Below are 24366 nucleotides of genomic sequence, written 5' to 3'. Positions count from 1 at the left end.
ATATTTCAATATTGTTGCCCACTCCTACAGTGCAGTGCTTGTATGCTGCTGTGTATCTGTACTGTACCTCCAGCCTTCTCATACACATGGAGGAGAACGTGAGTGAGTGGGAGAGGAGAGGACAAAGCCACTGGAGCCCACACACTCTCTCAGCCTAAAACGACTTCTCTTCTACACCGACCTGGAAATCTGCCGAGGTCTGCCATGTGACACAAACTGCTCTGCTAACGTCAACAAAAGGAGATGGACACTGGTCTTCGAATTTAAAACTATTTATATTATTTCTCAGACTGGACAGTATAACCATCTAAATGTTTTGTAATATTCAATAGACTGCAGAGGTGTCACATAGATGATAATATAAACATTTTCACACTAATAACAAATGATCTTATTATTTATTAAACCATGTCTAGGTTTAGATATGTTAAAGGTCCTATAGTACGCAAAATTGATTCTTGCAAGCTTTAAACTGTGTTATAATGATGTTACCTCATCAAAAACATACCTGGAGTTGTGTTTTGTTTCATTCACGCATGTTTGAGTAATCCTCTATTATTAGTCTGTCTACATCTCCCTCAAAAACTCAAAATACTTGGTTCCACCTTGTGATGTCATGTGGTAGTTAATAGTGTAAAAGCTAATAGCGACATTTTACCTTTTGCTTGGTAGAGATTGGCAGCTCCAGGACTGAAATAATCCGAATTATTCGGGTGAAGGTTATGGAGTTTAAAAACACAGTGGATCACTTTCTGAATTACCACATGACATCACAAGGTGGAGCACAGTGTTATGCTAAATATGTGTGAAGGTTTGTTTATGAGGTTTGTTTGTGATGAGGAAACAACATTATAACATACTGTAGATAGACAGAAATAGCATAATACAGGCACTATAACAGAGAACCCATGCTAAAAATAAATAAATACAAAATTTAAAGTGAAGACTGAAATAGATGCTAATTGAGCTGTTTAATTTAAATCACAACTTTTACATTAATAATATCATTTAAAGCAATAATACAATTTTTTTTAGTCACCGACCCGCCTCTGTTTTAGCCACAAACCCTGAAAGCATGTAAATGATACCATTATAGGCTGATGGAGAGTGTTTTGATCAGCACATGGGTCTAGCAGGGGGACGGTGCCAGCGCAGCATCTTCTCTGTGTTACATTATATTTCATAACATCTGCGCTGTAATTGCCTCTTTCTAAAATTAGCCATCGCACAGGCTTGGTCTTATCTCCCCATGTGAATACGCTTCACATCGCTACAGACAAAATACATTTGACTTGTTATTTATTTATGAATTCTTACTTCAACTGCTGGTGGTTTTAAATAGCCAAAGCAAAGGGATGTAATTTCCAATATAAATAAAACTAAAAATTCACTCGGGCATTTTTTGTTCAAAGCTTTACCTGAGTAATTTTGCATGTTGTCTGCATTGCTGGCTATCACAATGAGAGCTTTTTGGTTGCTAAAAGCACTCTGTGGAAATGGCAGCAAGATGAAAGTAAAATTTGTCTGTTTCGATGGTGCAGCAGTTCAAAGGTCACGCTCTTACAGGCCAGTTGGGGGTCGTTACATTTACACATCATTGCAAATAGAAAAACAGCTTTAAGAGTGGTAAGGTATGTAGTATATCACAGCAAGCAGGTTAACAATAGAGATAGACTACTATATTGGTTGACCGATATTTTGTTTTGGTCAATCAGCTGCCTAAAAATTACACTCAAAGCTTTATGTTAACACTTTAATACTTGGACTTGGTCGCAGTTTGTAGTAAATTTAAATTCCATAATTTCTTTATAGGGATGTAACGATATCCAATTCTGTCGATATGATATTTTCATTATATGCATCTCACGGAATGATATTTATTGTGATATTTTATGTACGCTAATAAAATTGTGAATATGCTACTTTTCTCTTGTCAAAATCTAAATATTTAAGATTTAAAACTGCTTAATAACCGTTATTTCAACATGTAGGTTGGACTGAAACAATGCAAAGGATCATGGTCTATGTAGTTCTCTCTGATTTTTAGCTATTACTGCACCATCACAATGAATTTAAGCAAATAAACTTGTGATTCAATATATTGTGACGGTCCACGATATTTTTGTGAGACTTTTGATGATACGATATCACAAAATTTCAGTTAATGTTATATCCCTATTTATTTATTTTGCTATATGTAAATATTTGCACAGTTTCATCATCAATGTACGGAAGCAACCACATTATTTTTGAATTTTTGAAACTATGTAATGAACTTGGGTGAGTTAACATACTTTTTTTTTTTTTTTCTCCCCGCTCCTTTTCAAGAAATGTACTTTTCTGTTTACAATGTATATGTAGTATGTGTATGATTATTGTTTCTCTCTTGGCACAAAGTCGAAATAAAGCCAAAAAAACAAATCAAAATAATCAAAATCCCCCAAAAAAAGCCCAAATCAAAAGCCCAAAAAATATCAGCCATCGGTTTCTTTGCATTCTTTTCAGTGGGTATTGGCAGCTTAATGAATTAATAATTTAATAAAAGTAAACCCTACCATTTTATAGAGCTCCGAGACACTGATCTGATCTGGATCCACCATGTCAAAGTCCTTTCTGGGAACAAGGTCTAAACCAAGGTGTCTGTGGAAGAGACAAAGGATGTTAAGTAAAAGACAGATACTAACCAAACAGCATGCAACTTGTAGATTGTTTTTGAATCAAAAAGGCTCAAAACTCAATAAAAAGTTAATAATACAATGATAACCAAATACTTTTTTTTTAGAAATATATTAAAATAATCAATTCAAGTTTCTTTAATATCATGGTGTGGTTTTATACTCATTCTGATATAGAGATATAAACATGTTGTCATCAAGAAAGGTTGAATTTTGTGTGGACTAGTTCAAATGAGTATCTAGTTTAATACAGAATACAGAGGTACTAATTATTTGGTCTGTCAAAACAAGTACAAAATAGTGTTTCAAAATGATTGCCATACAAGATAATAGTGTTGACTACTTTAAGGTATTGATACTTAACCAGGGGTCTCCAATCTTTTTCCTTTGGTGAGCAACCTTTACAAACCAAAAATGCCAGAAAGTTATTCATTTTAGAGGCTGCAAGAAATTGAGACGATTATAAGAAAGAGGGCGAGCCTTGGGGTACAGTTAGACGGCTATAAAATATAAACCATTGTCCATTTATTAGTGCACAGATTTGGGGTTCAAAATTCTACATTTGCAATGGTAATAGACATGTAATTAACCACATTTTTGTTATTCAGCACAATGATATAATTCTGAAATCCTTTGGCGAGCTACTTGGGAAAGGGGTGGAGAGTTGCTGGTAGCTCCCGAGCTACAGGTTGGAGACCCCTGCTTTAAACATACACTGTAATAACCTTAGTAAATAAACTATAATTTATATATACTGATTCTATCAAGGTAACATATCAGATTATCTATCTATGTATCTAGTAAACAAAGAAAAATATCGCAAAATATTGTGTTTATTGAATATTTATTGAACAACCTACATAATAAAAATATTGGCAGAGCTTTTGATTATAATAATATTAAAATTACAAATATAAAAGCACTTTACAGCTATTTTATGGTAATATATTTTAGATATATCCATTCAAAACCAAGCTAGGCCAGCATGCAAGTTAGTCAAAACCTTAGTTCCCCTATTTGTTTTCTACAATAAATTCTCCATTAAAGAAGCATGAAAAGATGGTGGGCTTTTGCACTCCTAAATGTGACCCTCCATTATGAGCATGGGCAGTCTATAAGGAGAACGTCTGCCTTTGAACGGCTGAATTGAGTTTATTGCTTTACAGTTCCTCCAGGGAGCTGTGCATTGACTCTAGCTGTCTCAGACTCACTCATCTGCTAAATGACTATAACATTACATCTTAAAGGAAGCCATTACACACGCTGGCTTATGACTAAAGATATGATAGATACTTCTTTGTGGTCTGCACTTTGAGACTGGTGCATTAAGAGTAAGAGGTACTCCAATTTCATACTTAAAAACTGCTACTACTCCAGAGAGAGCATAAAGTTTACCTATTGTCACATAAAACAACTCTAATTGCTCACAAAACTACTACGACAACTATTTTTGCAGTTTCCACAACTACTAATATACAGCAGCCCATACCAATAAGTGTTCATGTCTCCTTCTGTTTATGCATTATATAACAAATAGCGTTGAAAAAATTACATTAATTAAAAACGACATGTCTCTAGCAAATGGACATAGTTCGACATAGACTCGCTAGCGTTCCAAAGAAGTGAGCATAGGGGGTGTCCTATCAATTTGAGCTACTTGACGTTACTGCACATGCATACAACCCCAAAGCGCTGTGACAGTTCAAATGCCTGTTGATTTGAGCTTCCAACGCAGAAGTGGAGTAACAAGTAACATTTTAAAAGTGTATTGGGTTTATTGTATGTTTTGATCATTTAAGCCTGTAAGCAAAATGTGAAACAGCATCAAACCCTCTGTCTCTAATCCAAAGAAATATGTTGTAAAACTGGGGCAGTCAGGGTTAGGGTTTGTTGGATCGATACAACTGTAAACGGAAAAACACAGGTCGCTTATTACGATGGGGGCAGCGTGAATAGATAGATGTCACTGTCAATTTAGGCCTCATCATTTTGGTCTTAAAATGTTCGTATTAATCCTCTACATGATCCTAGTGGTTTTATTTTGCTGTTTTGTCCATAAATAAATTCCTATTCCTAATATGGAATTCCAACTCCAAATTCACCTATAACTGCTAGCATCATGAGCTTCATTTGACTGGAGCCAAACGCTATCGGTGACATCACACTCCCTTAGTCCACTTCTTTATACAGTCTGTGGTCTGTAGTGAGGGTTCACATGTTACAGCGGTGGTTCTTGTGTGTGGACTCACTCATTGCCCCAGTCGAGGCGCACGGTGATGTGGCGTTTGATCTCTCTGGTTTGGTCTTGTGCGAGGTGTCCCTGGATCAGCTGTCTGCGCAGGTCAATCAGCTCATTCATCACATGACGGAGTTTATGAAACAGGTCCACTTTGTGTTTCTGACAAAATGAGCAGAAATTATGATTAATAACATGTAGATTCAGGTGGAAGTTTGAATTAATAGAAAGTGTTTGTGAATATATTTGTTTTTTGAGTGCAGTAGCTGTTGCCATGTTTGTACTTGTCTATTTGGCAGATAATACTAATTCCTCTTCCATTAGGCCTGTCACAGTAACACATTTTGAAGCATGATATACTGCTAAAGAGAAATATCATAATAAACCATAATATTGAAATTACATTTATCACTGACTGAATGATAAAGCAGGTTAATCCCAGTATTTTTTTTTTTAAATAGACAGTATCATTTAAAGGCATGAGCTGCAACAAATGAATAGCAGACTCAAGATATAACAGTTACTTATTCAACCCTCTACTTCTCAAATCTTGACAAAAATCTCCCCATTATTGCCAAGAAAATATAGAGACAATAAATACTGAGCCTAAAAATATATTGTTTCATCTTATACATATTGAACAATAACTCAGTATAGTAATTATCGTGACAGGTCTCTATTCTCTTCTACTACAGATTACATCAGTTATAATCAGGACAGTTTATAGATTTTTATTACAATATAATAATCAATATTAAAATGCCAAGATAACTTAATCTTTGTGAAAATTAAATTATTTCAGTAGCATGGTCACAAAAGGACAATAATGTTAAATAGGTTATTCAATATTTCATTAAAATTAAACAATTATAATCATATTCATGTGCTAAAACATGTTTCAATTTGAACTGATAATAAAATAAAGTGACCTATAAAGTACTAATTTATTGATGTGTGCCTTGTAGTCCATCATGTTTATGGATGAAACAACATGGCCTGTATCATGGCACCAAAACAAACTAAACACTGTTTCAGAGCTCCACATTAGCTCCAGAGAAGTTACATCACCAAATCTATGCCTCCAGCTCCTCGAAGATTGGTTATGTAAAAATCTCACTCCACCAACTCAGCAATGTACAGAAACCCAGTTACAATGAAACTGAGTCCAAGACTGGTCCCCATATCTGTACCAGAAAGAAATGTTGTGTTTTGAGAATTTTACCATATGAAAAATTATATAAAAGGTCCGTATTACACAATTTTCTGATTCATGTTATAATGTTGTTTCCTCATTAAAAATATACCCAGTTGTGTTTATTTTCATTCACACAAGTTTAACACACAAACCTGCGTAGTTCAGATTTTTCATATTTCTCAAACTGAAAACACTCAGGTTCACCTTGTGATGTCATATGGTATACAGGAAGTGCTTCAATGTCTTTTAAAACTCCAGACACCTTCATTAGAATAATTTGAATAATTTCAGCTTTGAAATTGCCAATCTCTACTGAACAAAACGTCAAAGCTTGTTGTTCTCATGACATCATAAGGCGAAACAGAGCATTTTGAGCTTCACGGAGGTAGACAAAAATAACACAGGATTACTCAAACATATGAGAAAGAAACAAAACACAAATCCAGGTATGTTTTCGAGGTGGTAACAACATTCTAACATGACTCAAAGCTCACAAGAGTCAATTTTGCCTAATTTAGGACCTTTAAACCAAGAGCTGTGTGCAGTACTGGGGACGTCTTAGCAGTAGTTGGAGGACAGAGGTGGATCTTAAGTCTAGGCAGAATCAATCTGGATGAAGCCAAGATAATCAATGGTTTGAATGACACAGCGTGAAATTACATGCGACAGATGGGTAGGCCATATCTGCAGCAGTTCCAGTGCCTACGTACTTGTGGAGGATTCTAGTGTATTAGTAAATGTAGTAAATGGCTGACAGTTGAGCTGCAGGCAAAAACTAAAGAGGATGTCATGGCATGTTGAGCTAATATCTCAGGTTACTGATTGATATCACTGGTCAATAAGTAAATACATAATCGTCAGTAGTAGCATGAAGATATCTGTTGTAAATATACTGCACTAATATAAAGATATACGCGCACTGATGGGAAGAATTCTTTGAACATGTATTTTTCCTGCATTAAAATGTATTTTGTAATGTATTCAGTTACACAGTCCAATCAGAGTAATATCTTCTGAATACTTAAAATACTTTTGAAACGATTTGCAGTTAAATTTTAGTGTAAAAACAAAACATGAGATTTAAAAGAGCTATGTGTGTGTTTGACTGTTAGTTACACATTTATTTATGATTATTTGGATGCACTCACCACAAGAGCAGTGTTTTCTATTTTTTTCAGTAATATCATGCTGCTTGAATCTTAAATGGTGTGATCAAGTACTGCCATGTATTCCTTTGATTTTTAGAAAAGTAAATGTATTCTGAATACCACACACACACACACACACACACACACACGCACACAAAAACAGTATCTAGTAAGTTAAAATGACTTAATTAAGAACATTTTGCTTTATTTGAGTAGATTCAACTTGACAAGTAAAATGATCTGCCAATAGAGTAAGTGTGTTTTTGTTAATTCAAGCAACATTTTTTTGTTTGCTGATTTTGTTTATTATTTTAAGTCCAAAAAGTTGTTGTCTTTCTTATTTTAAGTATATAGATGTATTTTCATTTTTATGTATAAAAAGTCTTATTATGGCAGATCATTTTACTTGTCAAGTGAAATTTACTGAAATCATGATAAAACTTTCTTAGTCATCTAAACTTGGCTAGATATTGTTTTTTGTCATGCACCAAATAAAACAATCACTGTACTAGAATACAGGTACTCAAAATTAGTATTCAGGTATTCAGTATTTTGTTACTAATACTAATATATAGACAATATTAATATCCTTGTACTGCACAAGTGAGACGCAATAGAGAGCATCTTGTTATAAGGATAAAGATCATGGTCATGAAGCATATGCCAAAGTAACTCAAATCATGTTATCAATTATTACTGATTGTGTGGATAAAACCCCTCCTTGAACCGTCACCTTATCGTGGTGGAGGGGTTTGAGTGCCCGAATGATCCCGGGAGCTATGTTGTCGGGGGCTTCATGCCCCTGGTAGGGTCACCCAAGGCAAACAGGTCCGGGGGGACGGGTCAGACGAAGAACGGTTCAGAAGCCCCTTATGATGAGTGCAACACAGAGGCCAGTTACGTCGCCCGGATTGGCGTCACCGGGGCCTCACCCTGGAGCCAGGCCTGGGGTGGGTGCTCGTCAGCGAGCGCCTGGTGGCCGGGCCTTCCCCCATGGGGCCCGGCCGGGCTTAGCCCGAAGGAGCGACGTGGGGCCGTCCTCACATGGGCCCACCACCCGCGGGAGGAGCCATATGGGGCCGGTGCAGAGAGATCTGGGCGGCAGTCGACGGCGGGGGCCTCGACGACCAGATCTCCGGACATGGAGACTAGCTCTGGGGACATGGAATGTCACCTCGCTGGGGGGGAAGGAGCCTGAGCTTGTGCGGGAGGTTGAGCGTTACCGACTAGATATAGTCGGCCTCACCTCCACGCACAGTTTGGGCTCTGGAACCCAACTCCTTGAGAGGGGCTGGACTCTCCATTTCTCTGGCGTTGGCCGCGGGGAGCGGCGGCGGGCTGGTGTGGGCCTGCTCATTGCCCCACAGCTCAGCTGCTGTGTGTTGGAGTTCACCCCGGTGAACGAGAGGGTCGCGTCCCTGCGCCTTCGGGTCGGGGACAGGTCTCTCACTGTGGTGTCGGCCTACGGGCCGAACAGCAGTGCACCGACCGGGGACTCCGTTGTTCTCCTGGGGGACTTCAACGCCCACGTGGGCAACGACAGTGACACTTGGAGAGGGGTGATTGGGAGGAACGGCCTCCCTGATCTGAACCCGAGCGGTGTTTTGTTATTGGACTTCTGTGCTAGTCACGGTTTGTCCATAACGAACACCATGTTCGAGCACAAGGGTGTCCATAAGTGCACGTAGCACCAGGACACCCTAGGCCGGAGGTCGATGATCGACTTTGTAGTCGTGTCATCTGATCTCCGGCCGCGTGTCTTGGACACTCAGGTGAAGAGAGGGGCTGAGCTGTCAACTGATCACCACCTGGTTGTGAGTTGGGTTCGCTGGCGGAGGAGGAAGCCGGAAAGACCAGGCAGGCACAAGCGTGTAGTGAGGGTCTGTTGGGAACGTCTGGCAGAGCCCTCTGTCAGAGGGAATTTCAACTCACACCTCCGGGAGGACTTCTCCCAGATTCCGGGGGAGGCTGGAGATATGGAGTCCGAGTGGGCTTCATTCTTGGCCTCTATTGTCGATGCGGCTGCTTGGAGCTGTGGGCGTAAGGTCTGTGGTGCCTGTCGCGGCGGCAATCCCCGAACCCGGTGGTGGACACCGGAAGTAAGGGATGCTGTCAAGCTGAAGAAGGAGTCCTATCGGGCCTTGCTGGCTCGGGGGACTCCTGAGGCAGCTGACAGGTACCGGCGGGCCAAGTGTGCTGCAGCCCGTGTGGTCGCGGAGGCAAAAACTCGGAGCTGGGAGGAGTTCGGGGAGGCCATGGAGAAGGACTATCGGACGGCCTCAAAGAGATTCTGGCAAACCGTCCGGCGCCTCAGGAGGGGAAAGCAGTTCTTCACCAACACTGTTTACAGTGCGGGGGGAGAGCTGCTGACCTCGACTGGGGACGTTGTCCGGCGGTGGAAGGAATACTTTGAGGATCTCCTCAATCCCACCATCACGCTTCCGAGGAGGAGGCCAAGGCTGGGGACTCGGAGGCGGACTCATCCATCACCCTGGCTGAAGTCACTGAGGTGGTTGGAAAGCTCCTTGGTGGCAAGGCTCTGGGGTTGGATGAGATCCGTCCTGAGTACCTTAAGTCTCTGGATGTTGTGGGGCTGTCTTGGCTGACACGCCTCTTCAACATCGCGTGGCGGTCAGGGACAGTACCTCTGGACTGGCAAACCGGGGTGGTGGTCCCTCTGTATAAGAAGGGGGACCGGAGGGTGTGCTCCAACTATAGGGGGATCACACTCCTCAGCCTTCCCGGTAAGGTCTATGCCAGGGTACTGGAGAGGAGAATCCGGCCGATAGTCAAACCTCAGATCCAGGAAGAGCAGTGTGGTTTTCGTCCTGGCCGTGGAACACTGGACCAGCTCTACACTCTCCATAGGGTGCTCGAGGGTTCATGGGAGTTTGCCCAACCAGTCCACATGTGCTTTGTGGACTTGGAGAAGGCATTCGACCGTGTCCCTCGTGGTGTCCTGTGGGGGGTGCTCTGGGAGTATGGGGTTCGGGGCCCTTTGCTAAGAGCTGTCCGGTCCCTGTATGACCGGAGCAGGAGCTGTGTTCACATTGCCGGCAGTAAGTCAGACCTGTTCCCGGTGCATGTTGGACTCCGCCCTTTGTCACCGGTTCTGTTCATTGTGTTTATGGACAGAATTTCTAGGCGCAGTCAGGGGCCGGAGGGGGTCCGGTTTGGGGACCACAGGATCTCATCTCTGCTGTTTGCGGATGATGTTGTCCTGTTGGCTTCATCGAACCAGGACCTGCAATGTGCACTGGGGCGGTTTGCAACTGAGTGTGAAGCGGCTGGGATGAAGATCAGCTCTTCTAAGTCTGAGGCCATGGTTCTCGAACGGAAAAAGGTGGCTTGCCCTCTCCGGGTGGGTGGGGAGTCTTTGCCTCAAGTGGAGGAGTTCAAGTATCTCGGGGTCTTGTTCACGAGTGAGGGAAGGACGGAACGGGAGATTGACAGGCGGATCGGTGCAGCTTCGGCAGTGATGCGGTCGCTGTATCGGACCGTTGTGGTGAAGAGGGAGCTGAGCCGAAAGGCAAAGCTCTCGATTTACTGGTCAATCTTCGTTCCTACTCTCACCTATGGTCATGAGCTCTGGGTAGTGACCGAAAGGACGAGATCGCGGATACAAGCGCTTGAAATGGGTTTCCTCCGCAGGGTGGCTGGGCGCTCCCTTAGCGATAGGGTGAGGAGCTCAGTCACACGGGAGGAGCTCGGAGTAGAGCCGCTGCTCCTCCACGTCGAGAAGAGCCAGTTGAGGTGGCTCGGGCATCTGTTTTGGATGCCTCCTGGGCGCCTCCCTCGGGAGGTGTTCCGGGCATGTCCCACCAGGAGGAGGCCCCGGGGAAGACCCAGGACACGCTGGAGGGACTATGTCTCTCGGCTGGCCTGGGAACGCCTCGGGGTCCCACCGGAGGAGCTGGAGGACGTGTCTGGGGTGAAGGAAGTCTGGGAGTCCCTGCTTAGGCTGCTGCCCCCGCGACCCGGCCCCGGATAAGCGGACGAAAATGGATGGATGGATGTGTGGATAAAAGTAGAAGTAAAATGTCAAAATAATAGTAAAAAAGAAATAGGTCAGTGTAATTATCATGCACTTTATGGCAGTGCTTCTAAACCTGAGGGTAGGGACCACAATGGGAGTCGCAAAAGGTATTACAATTCACTCATAGTTGTTTGAGATAATAAGATAATGATTACAGCTACAATGATATTGAGCTAATCTCCATAAAAGTGGTGTTAGCTAAGGTAAAGTAGAGGTGGAACGGCACTCACCACATAGAGCTGTTTCCAGAGCACCCCCCACTCCTGCAGTGTGGAGGTGGTCTCTGTGATGATGGGGTCCTCCAGGGGCACCACCGTCTCACACAGCCTGCAGCACATTCAGACGTACACAAATGCTTATTCACTTACTGCATGGACAGGGTTTAGCCCATGTAATGTTTTCAGAAGTAAACACACATAATTATGCAATAAAAATATGTAGAGCAGTAGTCTTAAAACAAGAAGTTAACAAGAAGTTAACTGTTTGAAACCAACTCTTGTCACATCAGAAGGTGCTTGTGTCCTTGGGCAAAGCATTTGTTGTTCTAAATGTGAGTGGGTCATTGGTGGGACCTTGCTGCAACAGTTTTAGTGCATCTCCTTAAATAAGCTCTATGTAACTTTTCTGGAAATACGCCATGTGTTTTTCACCAAGTTAATGTCAACGCATGGCCTACTGTAGAATGTTACTCTGTATGGCATTCAACGTATCTATATGGCATGCATTCAGTATTCAGCATTACAGCTGTTTTAACTGCTCAAAAGTGCCTTGAAAAATGTGTATTCTTATTGTGAGCAAGCTGTTGGAGAAGCCCCTCTAGTGATTTGACCTGTGACTTCGTGGAGTCACCATGGAGATAGAAAAGTTTAACACCACAATGTAGAACCTCCACCAAAAAATATTATTTCTTAATATTTTTATCACATTATACTGTGTTACTATGACAAGTCTGACAAGTTAAAGTGCCTATGACAGGTTGGACTACACATTTTACTAAAACTCTAAGATTTTACACTTTGTTTCCCAGTTTGACAATTTTTTTATTTATTTTTTTATTTTTACTTCCTGGTTGGAACTGTTACTTAGCAACCGTCTTGTACAGTGAGTCAAAACTCCTCTAAGGTACACAGAAATTATTATTTGATGAAAAGAAAACACATTTATTTTGTTGAAGTAACATTTAAAAAATCTGAAAAAAAAATTAGTTTCTTGCGGGAAAATTTTGACAAACTTTTGGATAAAATTCTCCCTAGCATAACGTCATCAATGTGGAACTAGAACTGTCTAATTCCTGTAATTCTCTTCACAAATTGCTTCTTGATTGTGATAAAACTATAATTTATATTTACAACAGGCATTATCCCACCAAATAAAATAAAAAATTACAGAATCGTCATGGCACTTTAACATCCAAGGCATATTTACTTGGACAACAGTAATACACCATACCAGTAAACTCCCACCCCACACAGAGCCACAGATCCCAGGGCACAGATTTACCACCCATGAATTTGTGCTGATAACAAACCCTTTGTCTCTGCCTTCTGTTTGGCCTCAACAACAATAGACTTTGCAAAGGAAACTCTGGGTGACCGCATTTATGGATATGTGTCGGTTTGAGGGATCATGTCGGCAATTACTCTTCATATCAAGCAAGACGCTGTGAACAAATGGTGGAAAAATGTGACCTTTAACTGTGTAACTTTTTGGTCGGGGGTCTATAATCTGCTTGTTTCTATAGAGATGTGACAGCTCTGCCTAGAATGTTCCACAGTATGACATTAAACAGCTCTACCTTATATTTATTCAAGTACAGGTGGTTTCATAACTCAAAAATATGTCATTCTGACTGTGAGCAGGGTCGCCTCTCTACAGATCTGACCTGTAACTTGGTCTGGGTTGGTCTCCATGAAGATAGAAAGGTTTAATGCCATACTGTGAAACACTCCAGCCAGAGAACAAAGCACCTTTAAGCAAGATTGAAAGGGTACAAGACAGTAGTGTACAAATCAGTGAAGTTACAAGCTTTACAACTTTAGCTTCACAGAGGCAGTGGCAACGAGGAACAAGAGCCAAGACGGTGGTAGCAGAACAGTTTCTCTTCATGACGGGAATAGAGAATAATTTGGAGTACATCAGTGGGACAGTACATGGTGATTTGATATGGTTAAGATGATTTAGGTGGTTGGAGATGTACTGCGGAGGGAATGGGATGAAGGATGCTGTGGTTTGAACTGCCAATCAGGAGGCCAAGAGGAAGACACAAGTGGACAATTGATGGATGGATGGTGGTGAGAGTGGACAGGAAGTTTGATAATGTGAGGGAAGTTACAGCGGGTTAGAGGGAGACGATTTGCATGAGTCTACTCTTTCTGATCAATAAGTAGGGCTTTTAAGTAGGGCTGCACTTGTACTTATATACTTACTTGTACATATACATTTATATAATTATGCCCTATATGCACTTTTGCTCTTTGTTATTAAAAAAATATTGTGATGTGTGAGCTATTGTGTCCAAATAATTTCCCTTATGGATCAATAAACTTTGTCTAAGTCTAAGTCTAAACCTCAGTCAAATCGAAACTGAATTTGGCACAATTATCAAATCACAAAAGCTATTGGATGCTTAGAATGTATAAAGTAAGTGACGAACAACTTTGGAGCACTGCAAACTGTTTAAAATGAACTAGTAAATCAAGTAGTTTTTCAGGTTTTTAAGACAGTAAAAAAGAGGTACAGTGCCTTTAATGCTCCAGAAATTGTTCAAAATGTAGGTGCTGAACAGAATCCTGCTTTTTAAACATATGTATATTATAGGTTTTAGAGTGGCAACAGCATATGAACATCGGAAACTACATATCCCATGATGCATTTCAGTGCAAACAACATGAATAAATATGTTTTTACTTGAATTCTTGGGATTATGACCGAAATAATTCACACCAAAATCTTGTCAAGGTATTTTAAAAGCAAAAAAGTGTCCTATTTACAATTATATTAGCTTCTCCAAAATATCACAATAAATATTGTACTGTGAGATGCATATCGTGGCAATATCGTGCCAAGAGAGTTGGATATCATATATTATAATAATATATTATAATAATAGCTCTACCTCCAAAAAAAAATCCCCAAATTACTCAGCCCTACTTCTAAGTACTTTGAGCTGAACCTGCATAAAATACTTAGTGGTGTTTATGTTGCAACTCTCACACAGAGTCATGAAATTGTAATGTAATGTATGTCTATATTTTATGCTATATGGCGCAGGTATTTAAATTGTAATGAGGGGTGTTAAAAGCCATGTGCAGTGTAGCGGGTGTTATGACTATAATATAAACAGCTTTACAAGTCTGAAAGTGCTCAAGAACCATCTGCGATCCATTTCTGAAGCAGAGACTTTGTTTAAACAAGAACTCCATCAAATATAAAGAGTATTAGACTGACATAACTCACCCTCTGTTGATCACGGTGGATTTCTTCAGGTGGACATAGCTGGCTGGGAAGATGCCCTGAGAAAGAAGCGTATATGGGTCAAACTGCTACTACAAATGTGCACAGTGTAAGTAAACAAACTATTAAGATGTTGTTTTAAAAGTACATGTGTGTAGCTGTACAACAGATCACTTCACAGTTGTCACAAACACAACAAAACAACAACAATTCCCACATTATTTTCTGTAATACAACCACAACTGTAAAATCTTTGTCCAGAGTCACCATAATAACTTTACCATTTCTCTTTCTACCTTATTTACTGCCTTTTTCTTGTATTTCTTTTTTTTTTATTGATTGCATTTGTACTAACATTTCCCCATGTTAATATTTTGTCTCCAAATTCAAATAAGCCAAACAACATATCCAGTTGAAAGAACTGAATTTTCCTTTGCAATGGAATCTACTTAGTCGACTGAGGGATTGCATAGACACTAAACATATGATGAGGGTGAAGAAATGATCATTTTTGCAGTGTTTTTTCTCATTTTCCATGGAAATTATAGGCATATTATTTCCAGGTTTTCCAGAATGTGTGGGAGTTTTTTTTTCCTCTTTGTTGTACAGTGTGGGTGCCCACTGCAATTATGTGCATGACAGACACATATATTATTTTATATATACATATTATAATTTTGATACTATGATTGTTATTTTATTTTTTTATTATTATTATTATTTTTTTGACATGAGAAAAGATTGGGACAGATTGAAGTTTGCTCACAGGGGATCAAAAGCAGGTCACTGAGCAGGGTCCCTATGGTGTCTGGCCTTTTGAAGGTCATAGCAGTGGACCGGTGCCAAGACTCTAGTTCACTGTGATAATTGTATTGTTCCAGATGTAAATATAGTGAGGAAAGCTAATTCTCTGAGCTCACACTTTTTACTATGGGGGCGAACAAGTGTGGGCTGCAGTACATAACAAAATGGAGGGGTGTGAAAACACTGTAAATAGCTGATGAAGAGTTAGAGGAGGACAGTGTGGAGCCACTAGCACAGACATCTTTCAAAACTGTGATAGTTTCTTTTACACTAAAAACAAAAAGGAAAGTATTTACATTTCAGGTTTGCTTTACAGATGCTGTCATGTCTGAAATGTAGAAATTTTGTGGTAACATAAGTAAAAACACGCCTTCTTCTATCTTGTATCAAATGAATTAAGTCGAATGAATTATTGTCCCCTGTGGCAACCTAAACTTATGTAAGCATACGTGACCATTCACACAGACAGTGGCTCCCTCTTCTCTGCTTCACTCAAGGAAAAAACTAAAACTAAATCACATCTCTACCCATGTCAATCCATCTTTCCCACTATCAGGGAAAAATGCAGCTCCACAAAATGCTTCTTTATAAGAGAAAAATAGATGTAACTGCACACTACCTATACAGCATTAGACAATATTCAAAAATCACATTTATATTGTAAAAATAAATAAATTATTCAAATAGTGCATTTTAATCACAGTAATTATGTAAAAGCTGTTGTTGGCTAATTGCTAATGGATCTTTGTGCATTTCCGTTATACAGCACCGGCCTGTATCCTGTTACAACAGCCCGGCCCCTTGGGACTGAAGCCTGATGTTAAGGGAGTGTCTGCCTAAAACAGGATCATGTTTTAAACAGAGACAGCATCTGCAAATAGAGGTCAGGCCATTTCAATTTTGTTAAATAAATGAAAGATATTTTGAATGACTAAACCACACATAATCATCCCGGTTGTTTAAACAAACCGATTACTGTATATTATTCAGAGAAAATTGTATTCTGAGCTGTATACGTTCTTTCTGTTTGTGGTGCCAATGCAAAGGATTCAGGTTTAATTCTGATGTATTTATATAATACAGTAGTGTGTGTAGGCAGCATAATTACCTTGATGGAAGGCTTCTTGGTGGAAAAGCCTCTGTACCATCCTACAAAAAAGAAAACAAAAAGATTACTTCCAGCTATGCATTTTATTTGCAGCTTTTGAAAAACACTAGTCCAAAACTGCATATGTATAAACAGTAATGAATGTACAGAAACTATGAAACGAACTTCTATTTTGTAAATGTGTGTATTTGTGAGGAAAATTACCTTCACTTTTCTCCAGGATCTGTACAGTCTCCCCGATCTCCAGCACCAAAGCCTGACATATTGGTGACCGGAAGTTGCAGATCACTGTAAAGACACAAGCAAAACATTTATTCTTGTAATTCAGGCTTTTTGTGGATTAAGATAAGTAGCAGAACGTTCCCAGTTTGTGATGCCTATAGTTTGTAGTTTTGGGTCCTTTTAACAAGCTTTTCAGCTAAAACTGGGAGTCATACAGGAGGATCCACCGCTTAGCCAAGAGTAAACAAGCGCCCGCCCTGCAGTGGGGAGTCATTTTAATAAGCAATTAATTTTTAAGCGCTCTGATTTGGGCGCACTGTTAAGTTAATTGAACTGTCTCCCAAAATAAAACCCACACAGCACTGCTAAGTCGTATGGCTAAACACCGCTTTAGAATAAGTCCGCATTTGCATAAATCCTGATTTTGCAGCATCATGCAGCCAAGGTCTTTGACCATATATGGAGACTTCCTTAAACCCTGATTAACAGCATGATTATTCTGTTCAGATAGATACGAAAGTTAAGTAGACTATAGCAGTGGTTCTAAATTCACTTGTACCAGAGATTGGTATATTAGGCATGGGATGATATGGAAATTTGATGTTGAGATTATCATGGCCAAAATAATTGTGATTATCTATTATATAATGATAATTATTAAAGTTGCTGACTGTTTAAAAATGTTATGGATATAAATAATAATAATTTAATATTAAGAATAGGTTCCAAATGTAAACTGCTCTAGTATTGTACTTTAAGTGAAAACAACAATGATCTAGAAGAGAACATCATGGATAAGTACTTTTCTGAACATTCTGGTGGAACAATGGTGATTATCTTTGTTGGTAAATATCATGATTATATAATATGTCCTTCAAATGACTATTGTCTACCCTTTTTATCACAATTATAAAAAATATAATTGTCTATTGTCCTGTGATAACGTTCTGTTTGTGGACCCATTTGGACTGAGTGTGTCTATCTTTTGAGTTACCTTAGACGGTGACTGGTGATACACATTTAAATTATAGAAAGCAATTTAGCAGCTAACACAAACCTAAATTAGAGTTAATCCTAAACTAACGGTGAAGTAAACCAGAACCTAATCAGTTATTACACCAGTCTGAAATCCATTTGTATGTAAGACTCTCTCTTCTTCTGCACATTATTGTCAGTTAGTTATCTAAGCAGTACAATGTACATACAAGCCCCCGGTCTTTACTGTACAAACTGTGAAAAGTACCAGAGCTCCACTGATGATTTGAAATGTACAAATGGCGTTGGCCCTTAGAGGAGAATTTAGTGTGAATCACTGTACTAATGAAGCAGCCAGGAGACCCAGCGAGGGGGAGGGGCTTGGAACTGAGTTTATTCACTTCCTGTTCTGTTGTAACTACGGCAACGGCTCATCGTCAAACTCAAGGGTTTCTTCACCACTACTACAGGGATACAGGGACTAGGTCTAAACCAGTACTAAACAAGGACTAAAACTGATCTAAACCAGGACTCACTCTTCTTATACAACAGGGGTAAAACTGATGTGAGCCCCGCGTTACACGACACAACACTAAGAACTGAAGTCTCAACCAGAATTAAAGCAAAGTATGTATTCAGAATAAACAAGGACATTAATACCACCTGTACATTCATTCATATATAAATTACAGGATTACATATTATATAATGCAAAGGTCAAGACTGAAAGAAGACTTACAATCACAAATACAATAATAGTCAATAGTTGCCATGATACGCTTATGAATGTGAAACTATAAATCTCCCCGAGACAGAAACTTTTTTTCATTAATGCTAATTTTGAGAAGATTATATTTTCCAATAATACTGGCTCATCTTGGGCGACCATTATTTCAGGGTGCAGACATTAAAGTGCCAATAAATGCATATTAGGTGTGGAGCGTGAGAGAGAAACATCTGGAGAAAGATCCACCTTTCTGTCTCTGTTTTGTTCTGCCTCCGGCCTTTTCTGTCCAGGACTAAGCACTTCCTGTTTCAGGGAGCTGTTCCTTAATGGCTTCTGTTTCATTTGAATTGCAAAAGCTGCACCACCATCACTGACAACTCAGTAGTATGCTGTAGAAGCCTCGTCATTGTGAGAGACTGTCACATTAGTGAACTATCAAAACACCTAAAACAAAAGATGTGACCATTCTCCTGTTTATTTGGTTTAGAGTGCTGCAGTGAATTATCCTATAACTAAAAGAGGTGTTGAGTAAGGTAACACAATACTGTATACAGAATATGGACCTGACAAGGGAAAAATTCAGCCAGTCTTTTATCTACTCACAGGCTTAGATAAGGATAAACAAATGAAGATTTACATCAAGCATTCACACACTTAGTTTCTGCAGTTTAGTTGTGATGCTTACAAAAGATTAAAGTTAGATCTTATTATTGCAGTTGGGATACCATCACAGTGCTGGCTCCAGGTACTCGGTCAGTACTCGGTCAAAGGATTAACCCTGGGAGCATGTGCAGCCTCTTGCTGTGAGGAAACAGTGCTAACCATAGCCACTGATTTAAATAAAGAATTTCTCTAACCTTGAATATTACATAAGCTACAGTTACAGTACATGTCTTGACTTCATCTAAACGTGTCCTTGTTTACTCCTGTGTTGTGCTGAAGTGCTGTGAGAAACATCTAAGTAAACAGTGTGTGTATAATTAATGGCTGATATGAGGCTGTAGAGATGTGAGCCCTGTGGCCAGCTCCAGTGCAGAGGGACAGAGAGACACTAACGTGTCCTGAAGACTCAGTACAGTGGAGTGTGGACCCACATGATGACCTTGGCTCAAACACACACATACACACACACACACACACACATGCACATATAAACACACACACGCACACCACACACATATACATACAGTACTTAACAGTTCAGTGACTCTCCGGGGACAATAGAAGGTACCACAATCCTGCCAGCACAACAGTAAAACTGCATGAGCTGTTAAGATGGAGGCTCATTGCTTTTGTACAATAGTTACCCACAATATGTCAACTTTTCTAGTGGGGAGGTCCGTCATATGCTTGTCTCCATGGAGATGTTAAATAGAGACTTTTTTTGTCCACAGTGATAAGTAGGTGATAGGTCAGATCTGTGGAAAGGCGACCGTGTTTACATTAAGAATGCATGTTTTTCAAGTTTTTTGTTTTTTTTTGTATTAAACTTGACATAGTGCAAGTAAGTATGATAACTATTAAGATACCGAACTTTAATAGGGATAATTAAAGATCTTTCCCACAGAGATGGGAATTGTAATGTCACACCACATAGAATTTTCAGTGAGTCTAATATTTTTAAAATGCTAAATCCTAAACTTCATAAACACTATAATGATCAGTGTATTTACCAGTGGTGACCCAGTAGTTTACTGGGTCGTTTCACCACACTTTAATTTATTTTTTAACATTGTTTTGGCTAATATACCTCCGAGAGTTTGCTCTACTGCCACAAACATGACGTTCCTAACCCAAACTCTATTAAGGTTAGAAATTAGGCCTGTCGTGATAACACATTTTGAAGCATGATATATTGCATTTGCTACAGAGATACGCTGCGAATAACAATTACATTGAAACTACTGATACAAAAACAATAAAACAAGGTAATCCCAGTAAAGATTTTTTAATAGACATTAAAATGTAGGTGCTGCAACAAACAAATAGCAGAATGGACCAATAATATGATAATTAGCCATAGAAATTAGTTAATCAACCCTCTACAGCTCAAATCTTATTGTATAACAGTGAAAATACCCCAAATCAAAAATGTACACATGATAAATACCGAGCCCTAAAATATAATGTCCCAGCTTTCATATATTGAACGATTAGACAATATACTAATAATGATGATCATGGTACTAAAAATAATTATGTATTAACCTTGATATTAAAGAGATGTTGGAAATCAAGCTTGTCAGAAAAGGTTTTTGTTTGTTTTCTTCTTCATTTTTATTCATATCAAGCTGGGCAAAGGCAAGTTTAAGTGGGTACCCGTATCAGTGGTGTGTGCATGTAATGAAGCATGTAGGATGTCCTTTACTGCTTTGAATGGTCCTGTCCCAGTTCTGGAGAAGTTAAACATTACACAACCATTTTAGCTCTGAGTCATGTTTTTTCAGCACGACCCCAATGCGCACTCTCTCTCTGTAAAGACTTAATGCATGGGAGATTTACACTGGAATTCCCAACTTACAAGACATGTTGAGTGCTTTAAGTTACACTGTAGTTCGTCCATATTGTACTAGGGCTTTGCAATATTACTTTTCAAACGTTGTCAGGGTAACACAGAACTGAACAAGGAATGAACCAACCACAATGATACTAAGAGAATTCAGGACGAGGGGGTAAACCAGGACCATAGTAGGATCAGGCTCAGAATTAACAAGAAACATTCACAACTTTCTTGGTATACTAGCTCATTTAAAATTTCATGGACACAAATATGCATGATACATTTAAAATTGAAAGTAAACTAACCTAAAAGGAGATGTTTTTCTCTTATTTTGCAGATATCCCAATATATTTACAATATGTTTTTAGTCCCATGTCGTTACAAAAGTGATTGTAAAAGTGACAGTAGAATGAGTCTGGAGTGGAAACAGCTGTTGTAAATAATAGATTCAGGACATTTTCACAGATGAGTTGAGCAGAGGAGTTGCACACAGAGCTATGACCATGGGATCATCCATCACTATACACTCAAATAGTCAAATAGAATGTGATAAAATGTGGTCTCCACAAATACAAATAACTGATAAAGCATTTTCTATTAGGCGATGCTAACAAATATAAGTGCCTGTATTAAATGAGTGATGTTGTTCTAAAGGTCATGCTTCAAATGGACGTTTAAGCACACCTACCCACAGTTTAAAGTCTCATTCATATTTAATTATAAGAGGATAGGTCATCATTACTATTGACATTTCAAACACTTGATCATTAATTGTTATTATGTATGGAGTATTGTTTTTGTTTGTTTATTTTAATTTCTAACAGTACAATGTGAAGTATGTAGGCCTTTACATTACTTAAAAAGTTAATCACAGAAGTATTTTATCCAAAATGTAATTTCACAAATGAATTCATAAAGGCTCTAAGAAATATTCAGTAAATATTTTATGAAGTGGTCTCCAGCTGTTAAGAGGCGACCAATTAAAGAAGACAGCAAGGGTATAGGGGCCTAAATTTAAGGGTGCCAGTGTATTCCTCTCAAAATAAAATGGGACTACATGGCCTGCTGATACTGCTGATGCATGCGTCGTAAGTCGCCTTGCATACTGGGATAGTAAATATGGCTCTACTAACTTTATTGGCCATGGGCTCAGGTGAGTCATAGAAAACCACTGGGTTCAGTGTGTCACCATTTCGTGTGAAAAGGGAAACTGACCCCTGGGCTAATGTGTGTGTCGCCTTTCCTAAGTACAGTATGTGCCGTGAAGCCGTGTGTCCGTTTGTTCAAGTTTCAGCACCGCGGACAGCGCCAGGTCGGTCCGCGCCGCAGGCTGCACAGAGACTGCGCCGATCTGTTGCTTTTGTAAAAAGCACTACCTCCCTCACTGCCAATCCCTGGCAGTGAGCCTCCACCACCATCTATCTGCGCCTAGATCTCTATAGAAACGGCTCAATGGCATCCGATAAGATTACATTTATTAAACGTTATTTTATGTGGACTGTACCTGATGTTACGGCCCCTGCGCCTACAATGTACCGACAATAACCCGATCACAACAAATATATTCCCCAAATAAAGTGTGTGGGTGTGCGTATACAGGGGCATCATGGTCCAGAAAGCACGAGTGGCTCTATAACAACCAAAGCTCTGGACATGAGTCACTCCTCTAATGGCAGCATAGTATACGGAGTAAATATGCTTTACACTCACTGCGTTGGTCTGTGAAAGATCCATAATAATACAAATATGTAGCCCTTAAGGTCTGGCATAATGATTGTTGTACAAATATGATTTACAACTCCGTACGGTCAAAACTTTGGACAGGGGGATGTCGTTAGATCGTGGTTGTTGGCACATTTTATTGTTGCCAGAACCACTGCAGCTGCAGTACTTTCCATCCACAGGTAGACGTAGACCAGCTTTACTCAAGCAGCCTACACCTGTTGGAGGGACGCAGTCACGACGCCCCCTTGTGGCTTCACTGTGAATAGCTTTTTTTCTTTTCTCCCTTTCACACACGATACAAGAAAAACATAAATGGCCAGCCCACACTGACGCATTTTTATCAAAAACATTAATTTGACTGATTTGAAGATGCACCAAAGGTTAATATTGACGCTACAGTAACAGCATCTGTAATGTGAAGGCTTTTAGACTATATCATCCCACGCAATTCTCTTCTATGCAGCGTTTCTCTTGGAGTATATGCTTTCCAGTAGCCATATTTAATAAATATCTGCTAAATGTGCATCTAATGCGGGATGTCGACATACAATAGAGTATTTATGCGGCAGTAAGCTAATGAGAAAGAAATTAAAGTCCATCTAGGAAAATGATGCAATTAACTTACCAACTCCGATTTTCTCCTCCTCTGTAGGTATCCACATTTTGGTTATTTTTCCTCCGCTAGTGCGAGCCTCATTATGTTGTTATCGTAAAAGGATGCTGCTAAAATAAGAAGCGAAGGCTAATATCGCCTTTCTGTTCGCACACGAGCTACATGTCTCGAGTGGATGCAGTGCCCTGGGCTTCTGGAGTAAAAAAAAGGGAGGAAGCAGGCGCCAAAGCCCCAAATCTCGGCTCTATTATGTCCCGGCGTGTCTCAGGCTGATGCAGTGTCCGTGTCCACCTAATGTAGCGCTCACACAAACACGTTTACGTAGGCACGCACGCTCACTCGCTAGTCTTCACAAAAGCTGTCAGCATTTCAAGAAATGCGAAAACCCAAGTTGATTTTCGTCCTCATGACTCAGAGATGCATTTCTTCTGGCTTCTTTCATTTAATTACCTCTAAGAGTAAGACCGGCTCGCAAAAGGCGGTCCTTTTTGCGCAAAAAGACCCCCTACAGTCGCTAATTAGCGGCTAATAGGACGCAATACTGATGCGATGGGGGCTTATGGCGACCTGCCGCAAAGAAGCGCTGGGGAAATTACAATATAGCATCGCTGCGCCATCTTCACGTTCATCACATGGCTGATTTTGACAACATTGATGTGTGCGTCTCTCTCCTCTGTTCATTCTCTGTGCACGACGCGCGCATCTATCACTAGCGGAGGCCGTACGTCGCTGTTGGACGCAGGATGCAGCCCGTGGTCTTGTTTTTGATTGACTGGACTGCTTTGGGGCTATTGGTCATGAGGCAGCTCCCGGTAGTGATCAGGTCACAGAGCTACGCGGGAAGCACCTCCCGCTTGAGTCATATCACATAAACTATGATGCCTTCTCCCTCCTCAGTCATGATCCCATTGATGAGAAACGGTAATTTCCTATTTGAAAAGCTGTCGTC

The 24366-nt window shown here is 40.0% G+C and overlaps 1 protein-coding gene across 1 annotated transcript in view; it reads right to left on the bottom strand.

Annotated features, from left to right (window-relative positions):
• The window catches only part of LOC110158010 (dedicator of cytokinesis protein 3-like), a 63595-nt gene extending 39848 nt beyond the window's left edge, over positions 1 to 23747 (bottom strand). Inside the window, 7 exon segments of the mRNA XM_020922430.2 lie at positions 2556 to 2640; positions 4925 to 5073; positions 11521 to 11617; positions 14747 to 14802; positions 16656 to 16696; positions 16860 to 16943; positions 23430 to 23747. Of these exon segments, the coding sequence (XP_020778089.2) occupies positions 2556 to 2640; positions 4925 to 5073; positions 11521 to 11617; positions 14747 to 14802; positions 16656 to 16696; positions 16860 to 16943; positions 23430 to 23466 (549 nt within the window). The 5' untranslated portion in view covers positions 23467 to 23747.
• Between the last annotated feature and the right edge of the window lie 619 nt (positions 23748 to 24366).

This window comes from Boleophthalmus pectinirostris, unplaced genomic scaffold (genome assembly GCF_026225935.1).
Source record: "Boleophthalmus pectinirostris isolate CB_2022bp ecotype Guang Dong unplaced genomic scaffold, ASM2622593v1 HiC_scaffold_8, whole genome shotgun sequence".
Classification (NCBI taxonomy): Eukaryota; Metazoa; Chordata; class Actinopteri; order Gobiiformes; family Gobiidae; genus Boleophthalmus; species Boleophthalmus pectinirostris.
Note: the sequence above shows the minus strand (reverse complement) of the source record. Positions and strands in the feature narration are given on the sequence as shown.